The 21,479-nt window shown below is 47.3% G+C and overlaps 1 protein-coding gene across 1 annotated transcript in view; it reads left to right on the plus strand.

Annotated features, from left to right (window-relative positions):
• Nucleotides 1-21,479, plus strand: part of HMGXB3 (HMG-box containing 3) — a 43,544-nt gene that overhangs the window by 3,673 nt on the left and 18,392 nt on the right. Inside the window, exons 3-10 of the mRNA XM_055141345.1 lie at nt 688-862; nt 3,601-4,098; nt 5,476-5,574; nt 10,676-10,807; nt 14,534-14,952; nt 17,420-17,595; nt 17,705-17,796; nt 20,020-20,118. Of these exons, the coding sequence (XP_054997320.1) occupies nt 688-862; nt 3,601-4,098; nt 5,476-5,574; nt 10,676-10,807; nt 14,534-14,952; nt 17,420-17,595; nt 17,705-17,796; nt 20,020-20,118 (1,690 nt within the window). The remainder of the gene's footprint in view (nt 1-687; nt 863-3,600; nt 4,099-5,475; nt 5,575-10,675; nt 10,808-14,533; nt 14,953-17,419; nt 17,596-17,704; nt 17,797-20,019; nt 20,119-21,479) is intronic.

The raw sequence follows: 21,479 nt of genomic DNA on the forward strand, positions 1-21,479 counted from the left end.
TCTCACAATGGAGACATTACTGGTACCCACTTGAGCAAATCGATGAACAGCGGGATGACAGTGCTACAGTGCTACATCTCTTTTAGCAGACACTCTAGACTTTTTCCTGCATTGGATGGTCACTTCCTGGGTCTGCTTGCTTCTTTCTCTCAGCCTTGGGTCATTGCTTTGGACCAGTGGAATGACCAACAGCTGTTCAGAGTATGAAAAGTATGAGTGATAACAAGGGGAATCTTTTTTGTGGGGTCACCCCAGCAGTGCTCTGGGGTCACTCCTAGTTCTGCACTGAGGAATCACTCCTAGCAGTGCTCAGGGGACCATATGGGATGCTGGGGACTGGACCCGGATTGGCTGTGTGCAAGGCAAACGCCCTACCGCTCTATGTCGCTCCAGCCCAACATGAGGACATTTTCCCTGAGAGAGAAATGACAAAGGGGGCACGTTTTGGGTTTGAAAATTTATCCCTGCATAAGTGCAGAAGATGTGGTCCATGGAGAGGAAAACTAGACCGTCCCTTGCCTCCTCCTCCCGTACGCCATCTGGGTTGTTCCCGAGTGTTCTCTTGTGTGGATAATGATCTTGGAGTGAAAGGTCTGTGTGGTATTTACTGCTTGGCTGCTCCCCCCCTACTGTCGTCTGTCTTCACTGGCTGTGGTGCAGAGCCGTAAGGAGTCCTTGCCCCCCCAGGTCGGCTTACCTGCTGTACTATTACGACATCTACCTGAAAGTGCAGCAGGAGCTCCCCCACCTCCCCCAGTCTGAGATCAATAAGAAGATTAGTGAGAGCTGGCGGCTTCTCAGCGTGGCGGAGCGGAGTTACTACTTGGAGAAAGCCAAACTGGAGAAAGAAGGCTTGGATCCCGTGAGTCACTCCCCCTCCTGCTTTCCACCATGGCTGCATCGCTGCAAGGCCTTGGGGTTTGGTTTTCATGGCAAGATCTTGGGGAAACTAATCCCCTACCCCCTGCCCTCCCTTTAAAATTTTCTTTACAAAGCTGGATTAATTTTCTTTCTCTTTTTGATGATCTTCTTGCCCACCTTGTCCACAGCAGTGATAGTTTCTGAGTCAGTGAGCACATGTTCTTATTCTCAAACAAACATAAGTTCGAGCCCCTCATTCTCATGGGTAGTTAGTTTTATTCTCCTTTGGTGTCGTAGCTGAGGTGGGTATTTTCCCCTACGTAATGAGTTTTCATGAGTTTTCGTGTAGTAAATTGGATTTATGTAATTAATGTAATGTGACTCCTACCAGTGGTCATATAATCAGCAATTAGGCTTGCACAGTTGCTAATTAGGCTAATACAGCTGCTGTGTTATAATGCCACATTCTTCTGTTCCAACTGGTGTGCGCTAGAAACAGAAGTGTGAAGATGATGGAAGAGAGGCCGCTTGGCATGCTTGGATTCAAGAGCTAACAAGGCCTTTAGATTTGGGGCAGCCATTTTGTTCTAGCGTGTCCTCAGTGACAAAATGCACTGACAGCTCCTAATACAGCCACTTGGTTGTTTCTAAGACAACAGGAGAAAGTAACCTTGTTATTACACGTGAAGCCTTTTAGCCTTAACCCCTTTTTCAACTGAAACAATTGTCTGATTTGGCTTTTGGTAAACAAGATTGCTCAGAAGTACAGTGGCTCTTTCACACATTCCGAATAGGCTGTCTTTTCCCTTTGAGGAGCCCATCTTAATTGCTGTTTGATGCCGATAGTGTTCTCAACGCTTTTCCTGCGGTGGCCCCCTTCCCACGTTGTTTCCTTCCTAGGGGACCCCTCTTCCATCCTAACGGTTGGCCCTCTAGTTCTGTATTCTGGCCCCCATTCATGTGATTTGCACCTGTGGCCCTTCGGAATGCCCTGGGTGCCTAGTGAGGGCTCCTGCTCCTGGCTGCTTAGGTGATGAAGTGACAGACAGACTTGGGCCAGCTGCCTCAGTGGGGAGCTGGGGGGCAGCACCCTAGGAGGGAGAGAGGGTCTTCCTTGATTAAGTCCACATTCTTCTTGAGAGTTTTTTCACTTTTAAAAATTTAATTTTACATTTAAAACACTTTTTTAAAGGGCTGGGGCAATAGTACAATGAGTGGGGCAGTTGCATTGCATGTGGGTTTGATCCCCGGCATCCCATATGGTCCCGAGCAACAGCAAGAGTCATTCCTGACTGCAGAATCAGGAATAACCCCTGAGCATAGCCAGGTGTGGCTCCAAAACCAAAGGAAAAAAAGGAAAAATGTTAAAGAACTGTGATTTGTAAAATTACCGATACTTGAGTTCCAGACATGTTTATGTTCTAGCACCAATCCCACCACCATTACCAGCTTCCCCCCACCACGCTTCCCACGTGCCCTCCTGCGCTCCCGGCCTGCCACATCTCTCAGATTGGCTTTTTCCCTGTCTCTTGTCCATGACTTAAGAATATGAAAAGATTCGCTCCAATATCTACTGGAGTTGATATTGAGTTGACTTTGGAAGAATTTCTTGTCTTGGTTTGGGTAGTTTATTTACTCACAGTGCTTAAAATCAATAGGCTAAAGCTCCTACCAACGAGGTCTTGGCCAGTAAATATCAGACTTTAGTAGATTAATTGTCCAGTGACCCATCTAAGAAAGAACGACTTTCCTTGAGCACCCACTTGGTGCTCTATTTGGTCGCCAGAGCTCCTGCTGACTGGCAGGGCCCATGGCCTCAGCGTTACTCTGGGGTTTTACATTGAATATCATCTTACAGCAGAAAAAAAGGTTTGTTGATTAAGTCTCAGCCACCATATGTATTTGCTACCGTTTAGTTTATTCTTCTGACTTGGCTGCTTCAAAGGATGACTTGGAAATGTCATTCCTTTATTATTCTGTCTCCGTAAAGGCTCATAAATCATAAAGGGTTTGGTCTGTCCTCTTTAATGTTTCACTTGAGTACTTTTAACTTTCATCTCTGAGTGCTGCTTTTGTGACTAATCACATCGACATCTTGCTTTTGATTTATTTAAGGATCCTTTTGTAACTGACTTAGTGTTCCTTTTCAAAGATACTTCTGAAATTATTTTTCGTACCATTTAATTTCAGTTTTCACTTAACATCTCACTTTGAACTTTTCTGTTTCCCTTTTTGAGGCAAGTTTCAGTTTAATTTGGAAAATGAGAAAACCACCGTATTTTTTTTTTGGGGGGGTGCCAGTTCACTCTGCATGGCTGTGCTCTGTTCTGGGTCTCCTTGCTTCTCAGTGGACCTGTCTGGAGTTCCAGCTCTGCTGCTTTCTGAGGATTTGGGGATGTTTCCCTCCCTCAGATGTGAAATTGGAATAATAATGGTCCTTAATAGTTTTGCTCTTAAGGTCTTAACTATTTGGAGGTAGTTTCCCAATTGTAAAATCCCAGTTCCGGGACAGTTCAGTTTTGGGTGCCCGGATTAGTGTCCTTTCCACATTTAATCTGTCATTTCCTGTGTGATTGTGTGAGGAAGCCACTTTAGCTACTGTTATTCCAGTGAAGGTGACATTGCTCTTAAAGATGCTGGCCCTGCGTAGGCCTTTGCTTAAGACTCACTCTGGCCCCTTTCACAGAAGGAAAGTCATGTTTGTCTGATTGTCTCCCCCTGCTGCTTCCTCGCCCCCAGAATTCAAAGCTCTCTGCGCTGACTGCTGTGGTTCCCGACATCCCTGGCTTCCGAAAGATTCTTCCCCGCTCAGATTACATCATCATCCCCAAGAGCAGCCTGCAGGAGGACCGGAGCTGCCCTCAGCTAGAGCTCTGTGTGGCCCAGAGCCAGATGGCCCCCAAAGGATCGTCTCTGGTGTCCAGCACTGGCTTGGAGGCAGTGTCTGGCCATGCAGGGGTGGCAGAGCAGTGCCTGGCTGTGGAGGCCCTCTCGGAAGAGGTGGGAGGCCTTGCCCAGCCAGGCACTGTGCAGGAGGTTACCACCTCAGAGATCCTCGGCCAGGATGTCGTCCTGGAGGAGGCGTCCCTGGAGGTCGGAGAGAGCCACCAGCCCTACCAGACAAGCCTGGTAATTGAAGAGACCTTAGTGAATGACTCACCAGACGTCCCCACTGGAAGCCTGGCTATCCCCCATCCCCAGGCTGGGGAGAGCGTGTCAGTGGTGACAGTCATGAGGGTAAGTAAGTGACTTCAGTACTGATGTTATTGGCTTTATTTGGAATTAAAATTAAAAAGATAGTAGCGGGGCTGGAGCGATAGCACAGCGGGTAGGGCGTTCGCCTTGCACGCGGCCGACCTGGGTTCGATCCCCGGCATCCCATATGGTCCCCCAAGTACTGCCAGGAGTAATTCCTGAGTACAAAGCCAGGAGTAACCCCTGAGCATCGCTGGGTGTGACCCAAAAAGCAAAAATAAATAAATAAATAAATAAATAAATAAAAAATAAAAAGATAGTAGCACTGTACACTGGCTTTGGATTCTGGAAATTTAGTGTGGGTATAACTCTGACCCCAGACGTGCTACAAAGTTCTCTTCCCTTTCTCCCTTTCCCTTCCATCCTTCCAAGGAATACTTGGGAGACTATATGGGGTGTCAGGGATTGAACCTAGGTTGGCCGCATGCAAGGCAAGTGCCCGACCGGCTGTACTATTGCCCCAGCCCCTCTTCAATTTCTTAGACACTTTACCCAACTCTTCTCCAGCATAGCCAGCATTTTCTTCACATGTGATGGGTAATAGTATATAAAGTGGGGAGCGGGGAGGGGTGGTATTTGGGTTTTTTATAACTCAAAGCCAAGATCTGCCAACCAGCCCTGGAGTCACTCTATAAGGAGTCTAGCGTCCTTGGGACTTGACTGGGGAGATTTCAGCAAACACTTGCACAGGTGAATTTTCTAGTGATGTCCCTGTAGACAGGAGCAGGGAGAAGAAAAGTCCTCTTAAGTGCCAGGTTACTGTAACCTGAGCCCAGGTGTGTGGAGCGAGTCTCCGTAGTGTGCCGCCCCTGTTGGGGGAGAGAGCAGTTTCAGAGCCGACACTCAGCTCTTTGGACGTAGAGAGGCAGCCGCCAGAGTGACCTGCCCAAGGAGATGAGTTGTGTGCAGGCAGAGGGCCAGCGTGCTGCTGCCTGCACAGGTAGGAGCGGTGCCTTCCTGGGCATTGGGCCCAGCGTTGGTGCCCAGTGCTGCTGTGTCCAGGTACTGATGATGACCATGCCCCTGGCTTGGTCAGGGCAGAGAGCATGCTGAGAGGCTGGGCTCTTGCTAGCTTACGTGATCTTGGGGTCTTAGGTTTCTTAGAACCTTTGTTTTTAGATTTTTAGAATAAGACCAGCACATTTCCTGTGATAGGTTTTTGTTTTTTTTTTTTTTTCTCCTGTCTTTGTTGTAAACGGTTTGGGATCACAGGCTTTCAGGGTGTTCTGTTGTTGTTTTTGCTTTTGCTTTTGCTTGTATTTTCTGGTAAGCTTCCAGGGTGAGCAGATCTTCTTGGTTGTTGGCTAGGGCCCTGCGTGTGCTTCCCTCTCAGTAGAGTTCTCCTCTGTGTGCCCACAGGATTCCAGTGAGAGCAGCTCCTCGGCGCCAGCCACACAGTTCATCATGTTGCCTCTTCCTGCCTACTCAGTTGTGGAGAACCCCACCTCCATCAAACTGGTCAGTGTGGGGGGAACTGGGGGAGGTTAGGGCTTCATGAAAATTATCTTCCAGGTTACTTTCTGAAAGCCTCCCAAGTCTTAGGACACTAGAACTGGCAAAGGTCTCAGGAGATTCTTACCTGTTGGTGGGGGTGAATGGCTGTGACTAGAGCTCCTCGGATCCATGGACTCACCTTTTTTGTTTGTTTTGTTCGTTTTGAATCTTTGGGTCACACCGGGTGGTGCTCAGGCCTTATTCCTGGCTCTGGGCTCAGGGATTACTCTTGGCAGACACAGGGGACCAAATGGGGTGCTGAGGATCAAACACCGTCTGCCATGTGCAAGGCAAGTACCCTACTGGGTGTACCATTGCCCGGGCCCTGGAACCTACCCTTGATACAAAGTTTTCTCCTTGAGCACATTTGTCAGCAGTAGATTCCGTGATTTTCCTCAAATATGCAGATGCATATATAATTTAGAAAAATTAAAACTGATGTAATTCAGTTCTGTTGTATAGATTAGGAAAAATTTCTCAGAGAAGGACCTTATTCTCTTATGATTCAAACTGTAGGATACAGAACAAACCTTGGTTTTTTAATTCTAAGTTAGTATTCTGTTTTTTCCCCCAGTGCATGCTATAGCCTGGGCTGAGTGCCCCTAAATACGTTATATTTCTTTATGCTATTATAAATGGTATTGAAATATTTTTTACTGGTTGATCACACCAGTATATCACGATCACGGAATCCCATTGATCTTCGAATTTCTCGAGTGGTCTCAGTAATCTCTCCATTCATCCTATCCCTGAGATTTTAGAAGCCTCTCTCTACTTGGCCTTCCCAACAATGCCACATTGGAGGCTCTTTCAGGGTCAGGGGAATGAGATCCAGCTTGTTACTGGCTTTGGCATATGGATACACCATGGGAAGCTGGCGAGGCTGTCCCACGTGGGCAGTAAACTCTCAGTACCTTGCTAGTTTCTCCCAGAGGGAGAGGTAGTTTATAAGATATTGCGCCGCCGCGCCCTTCTGGGAGCTTGCTTTTAAGTCTCTGGATATTGACCATTGATGGGAATACACACACCTGGGTTCCTCTGCCGGTACCTTCATGCGTGAGGCTTGTCCGAATGTGTGGAGAGGGGCCTTGAGCATGGCTGTGGCTAGGTTCCGGTGGAGACTCTCTGTACTATGTACACCAGTATATAGTAAAACAATTCATTTTCTTTAGTACATTATCCTGTACCTGGGGCTAGATAAATAGTACAGGATTTAAGGTATTTACTTGTTCTCCCCAGCAAGTGAGGTAAGGGCCAACCCTCCAAAACTAGCAAACTTGTATCCTATAGCTGTGTTGAACTCACTTACTCTATAGCCTTTTTGAAGCCAGTGTTACCTCTTCTACATAATTGATACATTGTGTATGAGTAAAAAGGAGTTTGGTTTCTTTTTAAGGCATGCTCTTTTTTTACTGCCTTATTAAAATCTAAGACTTTCAGTTTTGTTTTAGGTTTTGGTTTTAAGCCTGCAGTGCTCAAGCCTTACTCCTGGTTTACTTGTTTTGTTTTGCTTTTGTTTTGGTGCCACACCCCAAAGTACATCCTGGCTCTGTGCTCAGGGATCACTCCTGGCCTTATAGGGTGCTGAGTATCAGATCCATCTTGGCATCCTGCAAGGCAGGCACGCTAGCTGCTGTGCTTTCTGGACTTGATGGCCAGTATTTATTTATTTATTTATCATTTTTTTAAATTATTTTTTGCTTTTTGGGTCACACCTGGCGAATTACAGGGGTAACTCCTGGCTCTGCACTCAGAAATATGGGATGCTGGGAATCAAACCCAGGTCGGCCGCATGCAAGGCAAACACCTTACCTGCTCCAGCCCCTGATGGCCAGTATTTAAATGAAAGCAAGATATCTTTGTTTCACTCTTCATGTTAGGGTGAAGCATTCAGTCATTTGGGGGAGGGGATTGCTGCTCCCACCCATCCAGTGTTGCTTGGGGGACCATGTACCAGGAATCAAACCTGGGTTGACTGCATGCAAGGCAAAGTGCCTTAACCCCTGTACTGTCTTGCTGGTCTGGAAGCATTCTTTCACCAGCGGCATATTAGCTACAGGTTTTTCATGAACACATGTATCAAGTTCATGAAATTCTCTTCTGTTCCTGACTGGTGGAATGCTTTTATCAGGAATGAATGTTAGGTTTTGGCAAATGCTTTTTCTGTGTCTATTGAAATAGTAAGTGAATTTTCTTTTAGTTTAATGTGGTTAATTTCATTATTTCCCAAATGCTAAACTAACCCTGTATCCTTGGGTTTGAACTCTTAAACTTGGCAGTGATGTTATGTACCTCTTACAGATTGTTGGATTTGATTTGCTAAACTTACACTCAGAAGCTTTTGATCTATATTTATGGATATCATTAGTCTTCAGTTTTCTTTCTCATTATAGTCTGTCTAGTTTTAGCATTCAGGTAGACTTACCTTAGGGTAAGTTAGAAAATATTTTCTCTTGTTCAGTTCTCTGAAGAAGTTGGTGTAGGATTTTATTATTTTTCTTTAGAGACTAATCCTCTCACCGAGTGTGCCAAGTATATTTGTCTTTAACTTACCACAGTAGCATGTCTTCTAAAGCCCTGTTGTGGAGGAACAATATGTCCTTAGATAAGCTGCAGTTTTGGGTTTTTTTTTTTTTTTTTGCTTTTTGGGTCACACCTGGCTATGCACAGGGGTTAATCCTGGCTCTGTACTCAGGAATTTCTCCTGGTAGTGCTTGGGGGACCATATGGGATGTTGGGATGTTGGGAATCGAACCTGGGTTGGCCACCTGCAAGGCAAACGCCCTACCTGCTGTGCTATCTCTCCAGTTCCAATCTACAGGGTTTTTTTTTGTTTTTGTTTCTGTTTTTTGCTTTTTGGGTCACACCCAGCGATGCTCAGGGGTGACTCCTGGTTTTACACTCAGGAATTACTCCTGGCAGTGCTTGGGGGACCATATGGGATGCCGGGGATCGAACCCGGATCGGCCGCGTGCAAGGCAAACGCCCTACCCGCTGTGCTATCGCTCTGGCCCCCCAATCTACAGTTTTTAAATAAGAGTCACTATAACCTGATATAAGTGCCTAGTTCTCCTGAACCTTTGTTTTCCTAGAAATTTCTGTTCTTTCATGACCTAATGTCACTCAAACTCTTCTAGAAGTGTTTTATGAATAATATTCAATGAAACATTACAGCTGGGACTGTAGCTTGGTGGTAGACAGGTCACTTGGACTGAATGTGCGAGGCCCTGGGTTTGACCCCTCCCCAGCACCCCTTCCCCCCCCACACACACAAAAGAAACCAACAAATGACAGTATCATCCTCACCATTGATTTCTCCTTTTTTCTTTTTCCAGGTTCATTCTGTAATTTTAAAATTTAGATTTATTTTTAATGGGCCTCCCTAAAGTGCTTAATGGGCTGAGGGCCACTTCTGACGAGACTGAGCCGGTGGGCAGACAGCTCAGTGCTTGTGGCTGAGTAGAGGGCGCTGCTCAGCCATGTGGCGCTGGGGACCACCAGGGCCATGCCCCGCAGTGCAGATATGAAACCTTGTGAGGCAGGTCCTAAGCAATTACTTAGGGCCATTTCCATGTACAGGGTGATGTACTTATAGAATTACCCTAACGTAAAATCCTGGCCCTGCTCTGTGAGGCCAGTCTGAGCGACAGTGAGCTGCCCACATCCCAGTAATCGTAAGCCCTTCTCAGACCTGTAGAATCTTCCAACGTGCTGAGCGATGTGCTTCCTTCCTGTCTTCCTTGGTTTGCTCCTCAGGGGCCATCCACGCTGTAGAAGGAGCAGATGATTCTCGAAGCGGAGAAAACCGGGGCCTTGGGTCTTAAAGGCTTGCCACAGGCCTTTCAGTGGTCACGGCTTTTGTCTTGGTGCCACTTCACTCTCCCCTGTGACTTGCTGTCACTACTGTGGCATTCTGGCCGAGGCAAACTACTGTCAGCTTGCCGTTTCCCCAAGGGAGGTTTTTACTTTTTGTCTAGGCTAGAGAAGCTGGAATTAATTGCCCAATAAACATTCATAACTGACAGAATGAATTTGGTGGAGCATGTTTTCTTTCTAGTGTTAATCTAGAAATGGAGCATGGCTAATTTCTATTTGCCCCTGAAATGTAACCCATTGTATTACATTCTGTTCAAAGGGAAATCAGATGGTTAGGGCCAGTGGCTAAACGTATTCATATGCAAATAATTAAATACTGTTTGGGGCTCTCCAGTGATTTAGTGGGAAAGCATTTAACCCGCCTGCTCTACACCTGGTTTATCCCTAGCACTGAAAACAAACTGTTGAATGTCAAAGGACCTGGGTTTTACTAAACCCATCTTCTCATTTTTTTCTTTCTTTTTTTCTCTCTCTTTTTTTTTTTTTTGGCTGATATGGTCTGTTTTTGTATTTCTGAACAAAACAATTCTGGACGTGAATTCTGACATTTAACTGAGGTTAATTCTTTGAAATATTCAGAGCTGTATAGATGAGTACTTGGAAGAAATCTTGGACCAAGAACTGGAGAGAACTGGGCTCTAACTCTGACTCCCGTGGAGTGACTGTATAGCCCAGAGACACACAGTGCCTCCGGGGCCCTTGGCAGCGGCTGTGACTACATAGCCGGGGGATCGTGAGATGTTGGTGAAGTGGCATCCACTCACTCACTCGCTGGTAATGCCAGCAGAATTACACAGTAACTGTAATTCTGCTGTTACTGTGTAATTCTGCTGGCATTACCTCTATCAGCTTGGGCGATTGTCTTTACCTCATTTGAATTCCGTTTCTGTGGTCAATAAAAGTGCACTAGAGACTGGGAGTGTAGATGGAGCCTGTAAGGTCCTGGGTTTGATCCCAGTGCCTCTTCTACCATCAGTATTTCCAGGAGGGGCCCTGGTACCCCCCCAGAACCATCTGATTTGCTACTCCCTCCCCAAATAAAAACACAAAAGGTGAGCTCATATTCTAGAATCTTCCCCATACTAAGCCCATACATCGGCTCTTTCTGTAAGCTGTGTTTGGTTGGCATGGTCACCAGGGTGTGAGAGAGTAGACTGTGCTGTTGACCCTGGTTTGCTCTTTGTATCAGACCACCACGTACACACGCCGGGGCCATGGGACGTGCACCAGCCCAGGATGCTCCTTTACGTACGTCACCAGGCACAAACCACCTAAGTGCCCTACCTGTGGTAACTTCCTAGGAGGGAAGTGGATCCCAAAGGTAAGTCTGTTCTCAGTCTCTGCTTTGGAAGCTCCTAAGTAGGTTTCCCAGTCCCTTTAACAGTAGTAAAGCACGCGTTCATTTTAATCTTTTGTAAAACCCATCTCAGTGTCACTGTCATTGTCTCTGTCATCCCGTTCATTGCTCATCGATTTGCTTGAGCGGACACCAGTAACGTCTCCACTGTGGGACTTGTTACTGTTTTTTGGCATATTGAATATGCCACAGGTAGCTTGCCAGGCTTTGCTGTGGGAGCGAGAAACTCGCAGTAGCTTGCCAGGCTCTCCGAGAGGGGCGGAAAAATTAAACCTGGGTCGGCCGCGTGCAAGGCAAACGCCCTACCCGCTATGCTATCGCTCCAGCCCCGAGATCAAATTTATGATGTGAAAATAAGTCTTGTTTTTTTTTAATTACTTATTCTCCATCTTGACTTGCTGAGTCAGAATATTTTCCCCAAGGACTTTTGCAGGAGTCATTGTATAAAGAGTTAAATACTGTAATTTCCACGTCTCCCAGGATCATGTCGGTAGGAAGAAAGAGTGCCCTTTCAGTGTGAGTGCATGCATCACTCTAGAGATAGTGACTCTGCTCACCAGCCACTTTAGTTCTTGGTCTTTCTGTTCAGTTCGGCTGCGGGAGCTTAAGGTTTCTTGGGTTTTTATTTTTGAAGCAGCAAGTATAAATAGGTCCTAAATGCTCAAGTGTGTTCATGCCAGTCAGGAAATGACTCACCTTGTGGCGTGTTGTTCTAGACTTCTTTTGGCTAAATTTAGCGCTGAAGTTCCCAATGAGTTGAATGAGACAGAACTTTGTCTTCAAGGTTCTTTAACTTAAGGTTTCCCACCTGTGGGCTCTCAGCTGGCAGGAATGGAGTCTCTCCGAGCCCTTCCGTCTTGAAAGCAAGCGTCGGCTTGGAGGGGTCAGGAGGCCAGGAGATAGGTCAGAGGGGTGAGGGCTTGCTTTGTTCAGTCCCTCCCTGCTCTGCGGGATCCTGGAAGCAGTACTCTGAAGGCGCTGCCCCTTAACCCATAAGGGGCCAGAGAGACAATCCGGGGGTTAAGGCACTGGCCTTGCAAGGGGGTGACCATGCAGGTCAGTCTCTGGCACTTAGAATGATCCCCTGAGCACTGCCAGGTATGGATAGAAAACAAAACAGAAAAAGTTGAAAAGGAAATTTAAAGGGATAGGCTAAATGAAGGAATATGACTTCAAGCAGTTATTCTTTGCTCTTAGAATTTTCACTCTTCCAGCAAAGGAATTTTTTTTTTTTGGTTAGTGGTTCATTTATTTGTATGTTAATGATTAGTTAGCAGTGAAGTGTTTTACCTCATTTTTTCCCCTATTTTTTACAAACAAGCATCTTAGTCTAGAAAATGAGTTTACTCATAGTTTAATCCCACCGTTGTCCATCGCCTCCCTCACCCCCAGCACAAATTTTCATTATTAATAGAATATTTATATCCGTCAAGTCCTGATACTCAAGAATGGCAGCAAAATTACAGACTGTTTTCATTAGCACCTAAGACTGAATTCAGGGTGGTCAAGGATTGTTCCAAAATCTCATCTCAGAGATTTTGTCTAATTTGTCTCTTATTTTTCCACTTGCATTTTCTTTTCCTTTTTTTCTTAATTTTATTTGTTATTGAATTGCTGTGAGACAGACCCTTACAAAGCCGTTCATGATTAGGTTACAGTAGTACAGTGTTCCAGCACCCGTCTCTCCACCAATACATTTCCCAGGACCAGTGTCCCCAGGTTCCCTCCCATCATCCCCTACACCCCAGCCTGTCCCTATGGCAGGCGCTTTTCTACTCTGTGTGTGTGTGTGTGTGTGTGTGTCTGTCTGTCTGTCTGTCTCTCTCTCTCTCCCCCCAACCCTTTTGGGCATTGTGGCTTGCAAGGTTGATACTGAAATGTTATCAAGACTCAGTTCTTGTCAAGTATGATCATGCCCAGCTGTTATTGTCGTGCTGGTCTCTTCTGTCTTACCTACCCTCCGCCCCACACACACTTGTTGCACTCACATTGCATCTCTAGCAGTAAATAAGCTCAGTGCAATTTAATCTGGAAGTATTGCTCTTTCTTTCTTCATCCTTATGACATTTGTGTCTTAGAATCTTGAGAAAGCTTTGCTGGGATATCTTTTATTTTTCCTTTTGGTTTTTTGCACCATACCTGGTGGAGCTCAGGGCTTACTTCTGGCTCTGCACTCAGAAATCACTTCTGTCAGTGTTCTGGGTACCATATGGGAAACTGGGGATTGAACCTGCATTGGCTGCATGCAAGGCAAGTGCCATACCCACTTCTGTACTATTGCTCCAGCTCCATCTTGGGTTTTTCTTTTTTCCCCCTGATTTTGGGGCCACACCCTTCGGTGCTCTGGGGTATCTCTCTTGGCTCCACTCTAGGAGTTGCTTCTGGGGTGCTCAGGAGACCATGTGGGATGCTGGGGACTGAACCCAGGTTACCCGTATGCAAGGTAAGTGGCCAACCACTGTACTATCTCTCTATCCTCAATCCTGGGGATTTCTTAATAGTCCTCTGTTAATTGTTCTAATCAAAGGCAGTGTGCTACCAGGGAACTTGGAATTACAAGATGTGTGTGGATTTTTGTGAGGGAACCACACCTGGAAATGCTTGGGGAAAACTTGTGGCTCTGTGATCAGGGCTCGCTCCCAGGCATGTGGTACTGGGCATTGAACTGAGGTGCTTTGCGTGCACCCAAACTAATACTTGGGATTTTCTCCCTGGTTCATTAAGGGTGGTTTTTTTTTTTTTTTCCAGCCAGTGACTAGAAAGTAATGCTAATTTTACACATAGATGGTAAGCTTCCTGCAGTGTCAGGGAGGTCAGGAAGAAAAGGACCATCTGAGGGCTGGAGTGAGAGAGACACCTCAATGCTCTGAGCACATACTTGCCATGCAGTGGGGGCCAGGTTCAATTTTCAGCACCATGTGGTCCCCAGGCGTTATCAGGAGTGATACACCAAGATGGGAATAACCCATGAGCATCATCAGGTGTGGTCCAAACAAAAATCAAAAGAAATGGGCCCTCTAAAATGCTAACTTCTGTTGGCTGACACTGAGTTCAGCTATTTCTTTTATAATTTTTATAATGCAATGTGAGGATTCAGATGAATCTTGCCTTAGGTCACACGAACAGTTAGAAAAGAAGCTGAACCTAGAACTCATCCTTATATTTCCATGGAAGGAATTCACCCAAGACCTATCCTAGAGAAAACCACTTCGTTTTTTCTTTTTATAAAGTTTGTGTGTGTACTTGTGTGTGTCTGTGTGTTTACCTGCTGTGTTTCCAAGCATGGTTCTGGTACAGAAGCTAAGGTGTCTAAAAAGTAGGTCTGGGACAGCAGCTGCTATTTTCAGAAAAACACTTTGAATAGCACTTAATTGGATCTTAACACTCACCTGAATGAGTCTGGGACCCCAGAAAGGTTTTCTCTGTGGAGTTAGAGACATAGTGTCTTTCATTGGAATAGTTGAACTCAGAAGGGGGGACCACCACGATGCACAACTGGGGGCTTCTGGGGTCATGGGGTCCAGGGCCAGACCACGGCAGCACTTCCAGTGAGCCTCCCTCACCCTGCATCCCAGTTTCCATCGACTGCTTCCGTCAGTGCTGGAATGAGAATAAAGAGAACATTTGGGAACTTGTTTTCAGCTGTGTAATGTCAGATGCACGCATTGTATTCTTCTTTTTCCCCCCTAGGAAAAACCAGGTAAAGTCAGAGTAGAGTTGGCTTCTGGTGTTGCCTCCAGAGGCTCCCTGGTTAAGAAAAATCAGCAGACTCTCACCTCCGAGCAAAGGTCCCCGAAGGAAAATGCCTCCAAACTGACTTCAGAGAACTCGGAAGCTGTGACGCAGCTACTGAATGTGACCCCTACGAGAGAACTGAGTGAGGACAGTGAGTGGGAGGGAGTGCTCATCTCAGATGCCCAAGTGGTGATCAAGGAAACTCCTGGAAATCGGGACACAGCAGTCACCAAGATGCCAGCAGTCAAGAGTGGTGTGCAGCCTGAGGCTTCTCTGGGGACAGTCGAGAAAGACACTCCTGGACCAGATGTGCCACCCTCAGCGGAGGGTACCACCACCTCTGGTTCACTCCCCGCTACGCGAAGATCCACAGGGTAAGCCAGTGTGTTCGTGTAACATGGGATTGTATTGAGAGCAGCAGCTCGGGAACAGGCCCGAGTGTTTGGCCTTAAGCCCTTCAGACATTTCTGAGAGGGACAGCAGAGTCGCTGATGGTTCTGTCTTCGAGATAGAGAAACCTCTGGAGATGATTATCTGTTCATCCCAGGTAATCGGTGCATGGGTTCTCCAGTCCTTACCCTTCTCCCTAAGCATTTAGGTTCTTTTTGATTAGTTTTGTTTTGGGGCCACACCTGGCAGTGCTCTGCATTCATGGGTCATTCCTGGCAGTGCTCAAGGGACTCTAGAGAGTGTGGGGATTGAACCCAGGTTAGCCGCATGCAGGGCCAACATCCTGCCCACTGTACTATTGCTTTGACCATTGCAGTGTTCTGTGATACTAGCAGATCCTAGAGACTAACTTGGTAAACAGCAGCTTTCTGCAAGCACCGAAGAGTAGAGAGATTTCTGCCTGAAGTCACAATTTAGGGTGTTTAATTTTAAGAAAGTATTTTTTGTTTTATTGTATGTTTTGGGACTGGAGCAATAACACAGCAGGTAGGGCATTTGCCTTGCACATGGCCGACCTGGGTTCGATTCCTCCGTCCCTTTCGGAGAGCCCGGCAAGCTACCGAGAGTATCTCGCCTACACGGCAGAGCCTGGCAAGCTACCCATGGTGTATTCGATATGCCAAAAACAGTTACAAGTCTCACAATGAAGATGTTACTGGTGCCCGCTGGAACAAATCGATAAACAACAGGACTACAGTGCTACAGTGCATTGTATGTTTTATGTTTTGTATTTTGGGTCAATGCTCAGGGCTTACTCTTTGCAGACTTGGGGGCCCATATGGAGTGATGGGGATTGAATCCAGGTTGGCCACATGCAAGGCAAATACCCTCCCTGCTCTCCTGTTGCTTCAGCCCCAGAATTCAGGGTAGCAGTGCTCAGGGATCAGCCCTGGGCCTGTGCGCCTAGAGCGTGTGCTGTGGCCAGAACTCAGTTCCCGTAGAGGTGTTATTCCTGGCTTCTGTTGGACCTTGGGCGTAGTCACTTTCTGCATCTGATTTTCATTCTTCTCTGAAAAACCTTCATATTCAGTAACCATACAAACTCCAAAAAATTGTATGCATAGCATGCAAGCCAGTGCAGATCAGCACTTCCCATTATGGCTTATTTTCCTCCCCTGTCACTCAGTTTATTTTTTGTTTCTGGACCACAGCCAGTAGTGCTTGGGGACACCTAGCTCTCTGCTCTGGGGGCTGCTGTGGTGTTTGGGGATCATATGCAGTACAAGGCAGGTGCCTTAAGCACTGTCTTGGTTCTTCATCCTCCGCTGCCATCTCTTTTTTAAAGACTCCGCTGACTTCCCTAGGTTGCTGAAGGCCCTGACTTAGCGATATCAGTGATTCTCATTGGGGAATATTAAACTCTTGGAGCATCTCGGCAATGTTTAGACTTTTGGGGGTGTTGCAGCTGGGACGAGGGTGGGAGGTGGCGATGAGCTTGCTCTTAACTCTAAGCAGTAGCCACCCAGGATGCCGCAGAACAGCCTTTGTGGCCCAAGTGTTTACAGAGCTGGACTTCAGAATTCCAGTTTACACTGAAAAGATTTTACTGTTGTGCCAGAAGACCTGGGTAGTGTCATGGTTCAGGGTCAGTCGGGTAAGGCAGTGTGAGCGTCTCCATTCTGTTCACCCATGTCCAAGGGACAGTATTTCCAGCTGTTTCCAGAGATGATCGTAAGCTTATACAGATATGTATATACTAATATTTACCCTTTTCTTTTTTTAACAAACTACAAATCAGTAGCGTAACACTATCAGTATCTTTCCCCTGGTGTGTAGAAATCATTGTGTGTGTGCAGAGATAGGCAGCCATGTACTTCATCCTGTCCTTAGGGCATGTGACTGCCGTCACAGTGGGGCCCTGTGTGCATCAGGCTCTGGGCTGAGCATCGACTGCCAGGGAATGAACGCCGACTCGGTTCTTCATTATCTGCCATCAGGGCCCATGAGAGACTGGCACACTTGAATCGCTTGCTCTGTTTATAGGCAGTTTGATGTTCTACCACAGGAGCTTGTAGGAGCTGCTCTGTCCTTCTGTCTTTTATGCATTTGGAAGGGGGGTGGTGGGGGGGAGCATGTGAATACCGGGACCTGGGAGTGCTCAGGGTACCCTAAAGGATGCCAGGGATCGAACCTGGGGCCCACCACATGCAAGGCCAGCACCCTACCTGCTGCATTATCATTCTGGCCCCTGTTTCTTTTAAATTTTGTGTGTTAGGAACATGAGATGAGCAGAAGAGTCAAGTGACTTGCCTTGGGCCACAGAACTATGTCGTGACCCCCTCTGCCTAAAGCCTGGCCATTTAACTAGTGCACTGTCCTTTCGGTAAAGTGCTGCATGGAGATAGCACTCTGGTCCCGGATCTCTTGACTTTTCCTTCTTGTGTTTTTCAGAGTTGACCTGCTCCCCCCTGGGCCGAGAGCCCCTGAGCTGAAAGGCAGAATGCGGGGCAAGCCCTCCTTACTGGCCGCAGCGAGACCCATGAGAGCGATCCTGCCAGCCCCAGCTGCGGTGGGGCGCGGCAGCGGCATGGGACTGCCCAGGGCCAGGCAGGCCTTTCCCCTGAATGGTAAGGAAGGTCCAGGCGCCCGGAGCGCGGGCTGTCGAAGGGGAAGGGTGGAGGGACGAGGGAGACTCTGGGTGCACTTGGGTCACACTTTGGCGTCTGGTTATCTCAGATAAGACTCCCTCTGTGAGGACCTGTGGCCTGAAGCCAAGCACGCTGAAGCAGCTGGGCCAGCCCGTCCGACAGCCTTCCAGCACCAGCGAGGTGAGGGCGAGCCCCGGGCCGGCAACTCGGGGAGGAGGCTGGGCATGAATGAGTACACCGATTAAGTTAGCGTTTTTAATGGTTTTTGTTTTGTTTTGTTTTGTTTGCTTTTCGGGTCACACCCAGCGATGCACAGGGGTTACTCCTGGCTCTGCCCTCAGGAATTACTCCTGGCGGTGCTCGGGGGACCATATGGGATGATGGGGATTGATCCCGGGGTTGGCCACGTGAAAGGCAAAGCTCTGCCTGCTGTACTATCACTCCAGCCCTCATATATGTGTTTTAATCGAAATAACATAGATGCATCTTACTCCATTACTCTGCACTGATTTATAGATAGCACAGTTAATTTTAATGATACAGCTTTAAGGATCTTACAGGTATCAAAATTCCATGTATTTAAGCACATCTAGTTTTAGATTTTTATTAAAGAAAAAAACCCTTTTGCCATATGTGGCTCGAATAATTATGATCAAAGTTCCCTAAATCAATACTTTTTCACTAGACTTTTTTTTTTTGCCATGGTCTTGGAAGCATACATATTATTTTTGCGGGGGGGGGGCGGTCACACCCAGCGATACACAGGAGTTACTCCTGGCTCTGCACTTGGGAATTATTCCTGGCGGTTCTCCGGGGACCATATGGGATGCTGGGGATTGAACCCGGGTTAGCTGTGTGCAAGGCAAACACCCTCCTTGCTGTGCTATCACTCCAACCCCCAGACATACATTTTTTACATAAAAAGCTTAGAGACATGGGTGCTACTATATATGGTCACTTTTTGTTTTGTTTTTGGACCACACACAGTGATGTGACGCTCAGGGATTATTCCTGGCTCTGCACTCAGGAATTCCTTCTGGCAATACTCGGGGAACAGTACAGGATACCGGGATCAAACCTGGGTCAGCCATGTGCAAGGCAAATGCGCTACTACCCACTGTACCAGCCAGCCTCTATATATAGCCACTTTGACATTTCCTGTATCTATTCTCAAAATGCTTGTTTCGGTCCATTAACTTCACAGACCCTGAGTGGACTGGCCTGTAGTTGAAAAAAATCCTATCATGAATCAAACTGGAATAGGAAATTAGCCTGCCTTCTCCCTTGCCACATGCTTTCTTTTGCTATTTCCAGTTTGTTCCCATCAGTACCAGCTGGCTTGTACTTGGAAGGCAGATTGGTTTGTCTGCCAGATGCTGTGTCAGCCCGGTGCTGGCGTGATCCTGGAGCAAAGACGGGTAGTGATCTACCCAGCCCGTGCCTCCCGTGCCCCTCACTGGGCTAGACTCTTGGAAACAGTTGGTTCTTTTTGTGTTTTTGTTACTTGGCAGCTCTGGGAGTTTGTTAAAAGATAAAAGGCTTTTACTGGTCTTAAGTCAGTTACATTGAATCTTACACTGAAAAGCAACTTTAATTCACTGCTATAGAATGATCTTTAAATTTGAATGTTTTCTTTTTAGAGTGAGGAGCATCTAATGGCCTTTTTGCCGGTGATTGAGCCCCCAGACAGGACTTGGGGGCGGGGGAGCCTTGGGTCTTCCATTTTGCCTTGGGCAAGATGGCCAGTTCTCGGTGCCCCTCTTTATCATCATGGCCGGACCAGTGGTCAGTGGGAGAGTAGATGGCTCTCTGTAGGTTTTCCTGGAATGAGCCGCTGTCTGCTGCATTATCTGGAAGGCGGAGTGAGGAGTGAAAGGGTTGAGAGGGAAGGAAAAGACGCAGAACCTCAATCCAGCCCGTTCGCCTGTCATTCTGTGGATGAGAATGATAAAGACATCACACTTCTGCTTGGCTTTTGCCCACTGTTTTAGCAGGTGCAAACATTTTCAGTTCTTGTCATCAAACAGTCAGAATTGGAAGCAAGGGACCAAAAAGCAAAAGGTCAAACTCAGTACGAGACTTTGTCTAAGGAAGCGAAAGGAAGGGAGAGTGAGGCAGGCTCCCAGATGATGGGCGTGGCCCCCCAGCAGGGCCCCCTGGGTCCTGTATTGTGTGGAGAGCTCTTAGATGCTTTCTGACTTGCTGGTTGCTAGTGTGCAGTCGCCCAGGGCTTGAAAGTGACAGTCAAGACAGGTAATGCTTCCTGGTATCCCAGACGACTCATGGGTGGTGAGGGGAATTCTGTACCCTGGGAGACTATTTTCCTCAAGCTATTTCGAGACACAGAACTTAAGAAATTTGACTACCACTAAAAAACACTAACTAATTTGTTCTGATCCATAGCTACCAAATGTCCCAGCCAATAGGACATCTCAGGTGAAAGTTGTGGAGGTCAAGCCTGATGTGTTTCCTCCGTACAAGTACAGCTGCACGGTCACGCTGGTAAGTGCAGCCAGGAGCCAGAGGAAAGGGGTGAGAGAGAGAGCGAGAGAGAGACAGGGGGGAAGTAGAGGGGGGGAGAGAGAGAGAGAGAGAGAGAGAGAGAGAGAGAGAGAGAGAGAGAGAGAGAGAGAGAGAGAGAGAGAGAGTGTATGTGTTTATTTTTTGTGGTGCCGGAACCCTTGGCCTCACATGTACAAGGCAAGTAGTTTACCCCTGAGCTGCACCCCAGCCTGATAATCTCTCCGAACACCCTCATTGAAAGATATGAGAGCCTCTGGGCACACCCACTGGGCCTGCAGCTTTCCCAGGTGAGCTCTGTAAAGTGCAGGAAGCAGAGATGGGAGCTCCTGACTGCGAGTTATTAGAGATGAGAATCTGTTCCAGGTTTGTTTGGGTTTTTTTTTTGGTCTTGACTGGGGTGGGCATATCACTCCCAGGCAGTGCTGGAGTGGACGGACCACTCCCTGAACTGTGGCCAGCTGGGTCAGCAGTTCCATTCTAGGGCTGGGGATGCTGTGCCAGAAACCTCCGGAGTCCACCAGTGATGCTGGGTTGTCTCCGGGCCTTCCCTTTGTGGCCTCAGTGTCTCTGAGCTTCACGAGTGTTTGGGGAGCTGGAGAAGGAGCACTGTGGGTAGGGCACTTCCCTTGCAAGCAGCCGACGCAGGTTTCCATCTCCAGCATCCCACATGGGTCCTTGAGCCCTCGTGAGGGACCCCTGAGCACCACCAAGTGTGGTCCAAAAACAACGCCAAAAAACTGTTTAGGGAGTGTTGTGCTTTTCTTTAAGAGTCATGTTCAGTACTGGTATGTCAGTGGGTTGGAGATATGTAAAGCACTTTGTTTAGCGTGGCGTTTTTCACCAATCGCCCTTCCTTTTTTTCTATGGAAGATGTTGACACTCTAATACGCAGATGTGTGATGCCAGGGTCGTTCCTTAGCGTCATGGAGCAGAGGTGGGAGACCTCCACCGCAGCATGCTGTGGCACCTTGGCCAAGGCTCTCTCTTGGTCTCTTTTCTCATCTGTGAAAGTTAGATCTCACATTGGGGGTTTTCTTCCCCTTTACATATATATATCCACTAATTGTCGACTCTTTCCGTTTGGGCGGTGCGGGCGCGGGGGGGGGGGGGGGGGAGATGTACACCTGGCAGTGCTCAGGGTTATTCCTCCTTTTGCACTCAGGAATTAATTGTGGTGCTTAGGGAACCGTGTGGGGTGTGGGGTCAGAACTTGGGCCGGTTCATGCAAGGCAAATACCCTATATTTATTACTATCAATCCAATCCAGAATCCAGGCAGTTAATTTTTTTAATTTATTTATTTTTTTTTTTGCGGGGGGTGGTGTCACACCCGGCTATGCA

The sequence above is a fragment of the Sorex araneus genome, chromosome 6 (genome assembly GCF_027595985.1).
Source record: "Sorex araneus isolate mSorAra2 chromosome 6, mSorAra2.pri, whole genome shotgun sequence".
Lineage (NCBI taxonomy): Eukaryota > Metazoa > Chordata > Mammalia > Eulipotyphla > Soricidae > Sorex > Sorex araneus.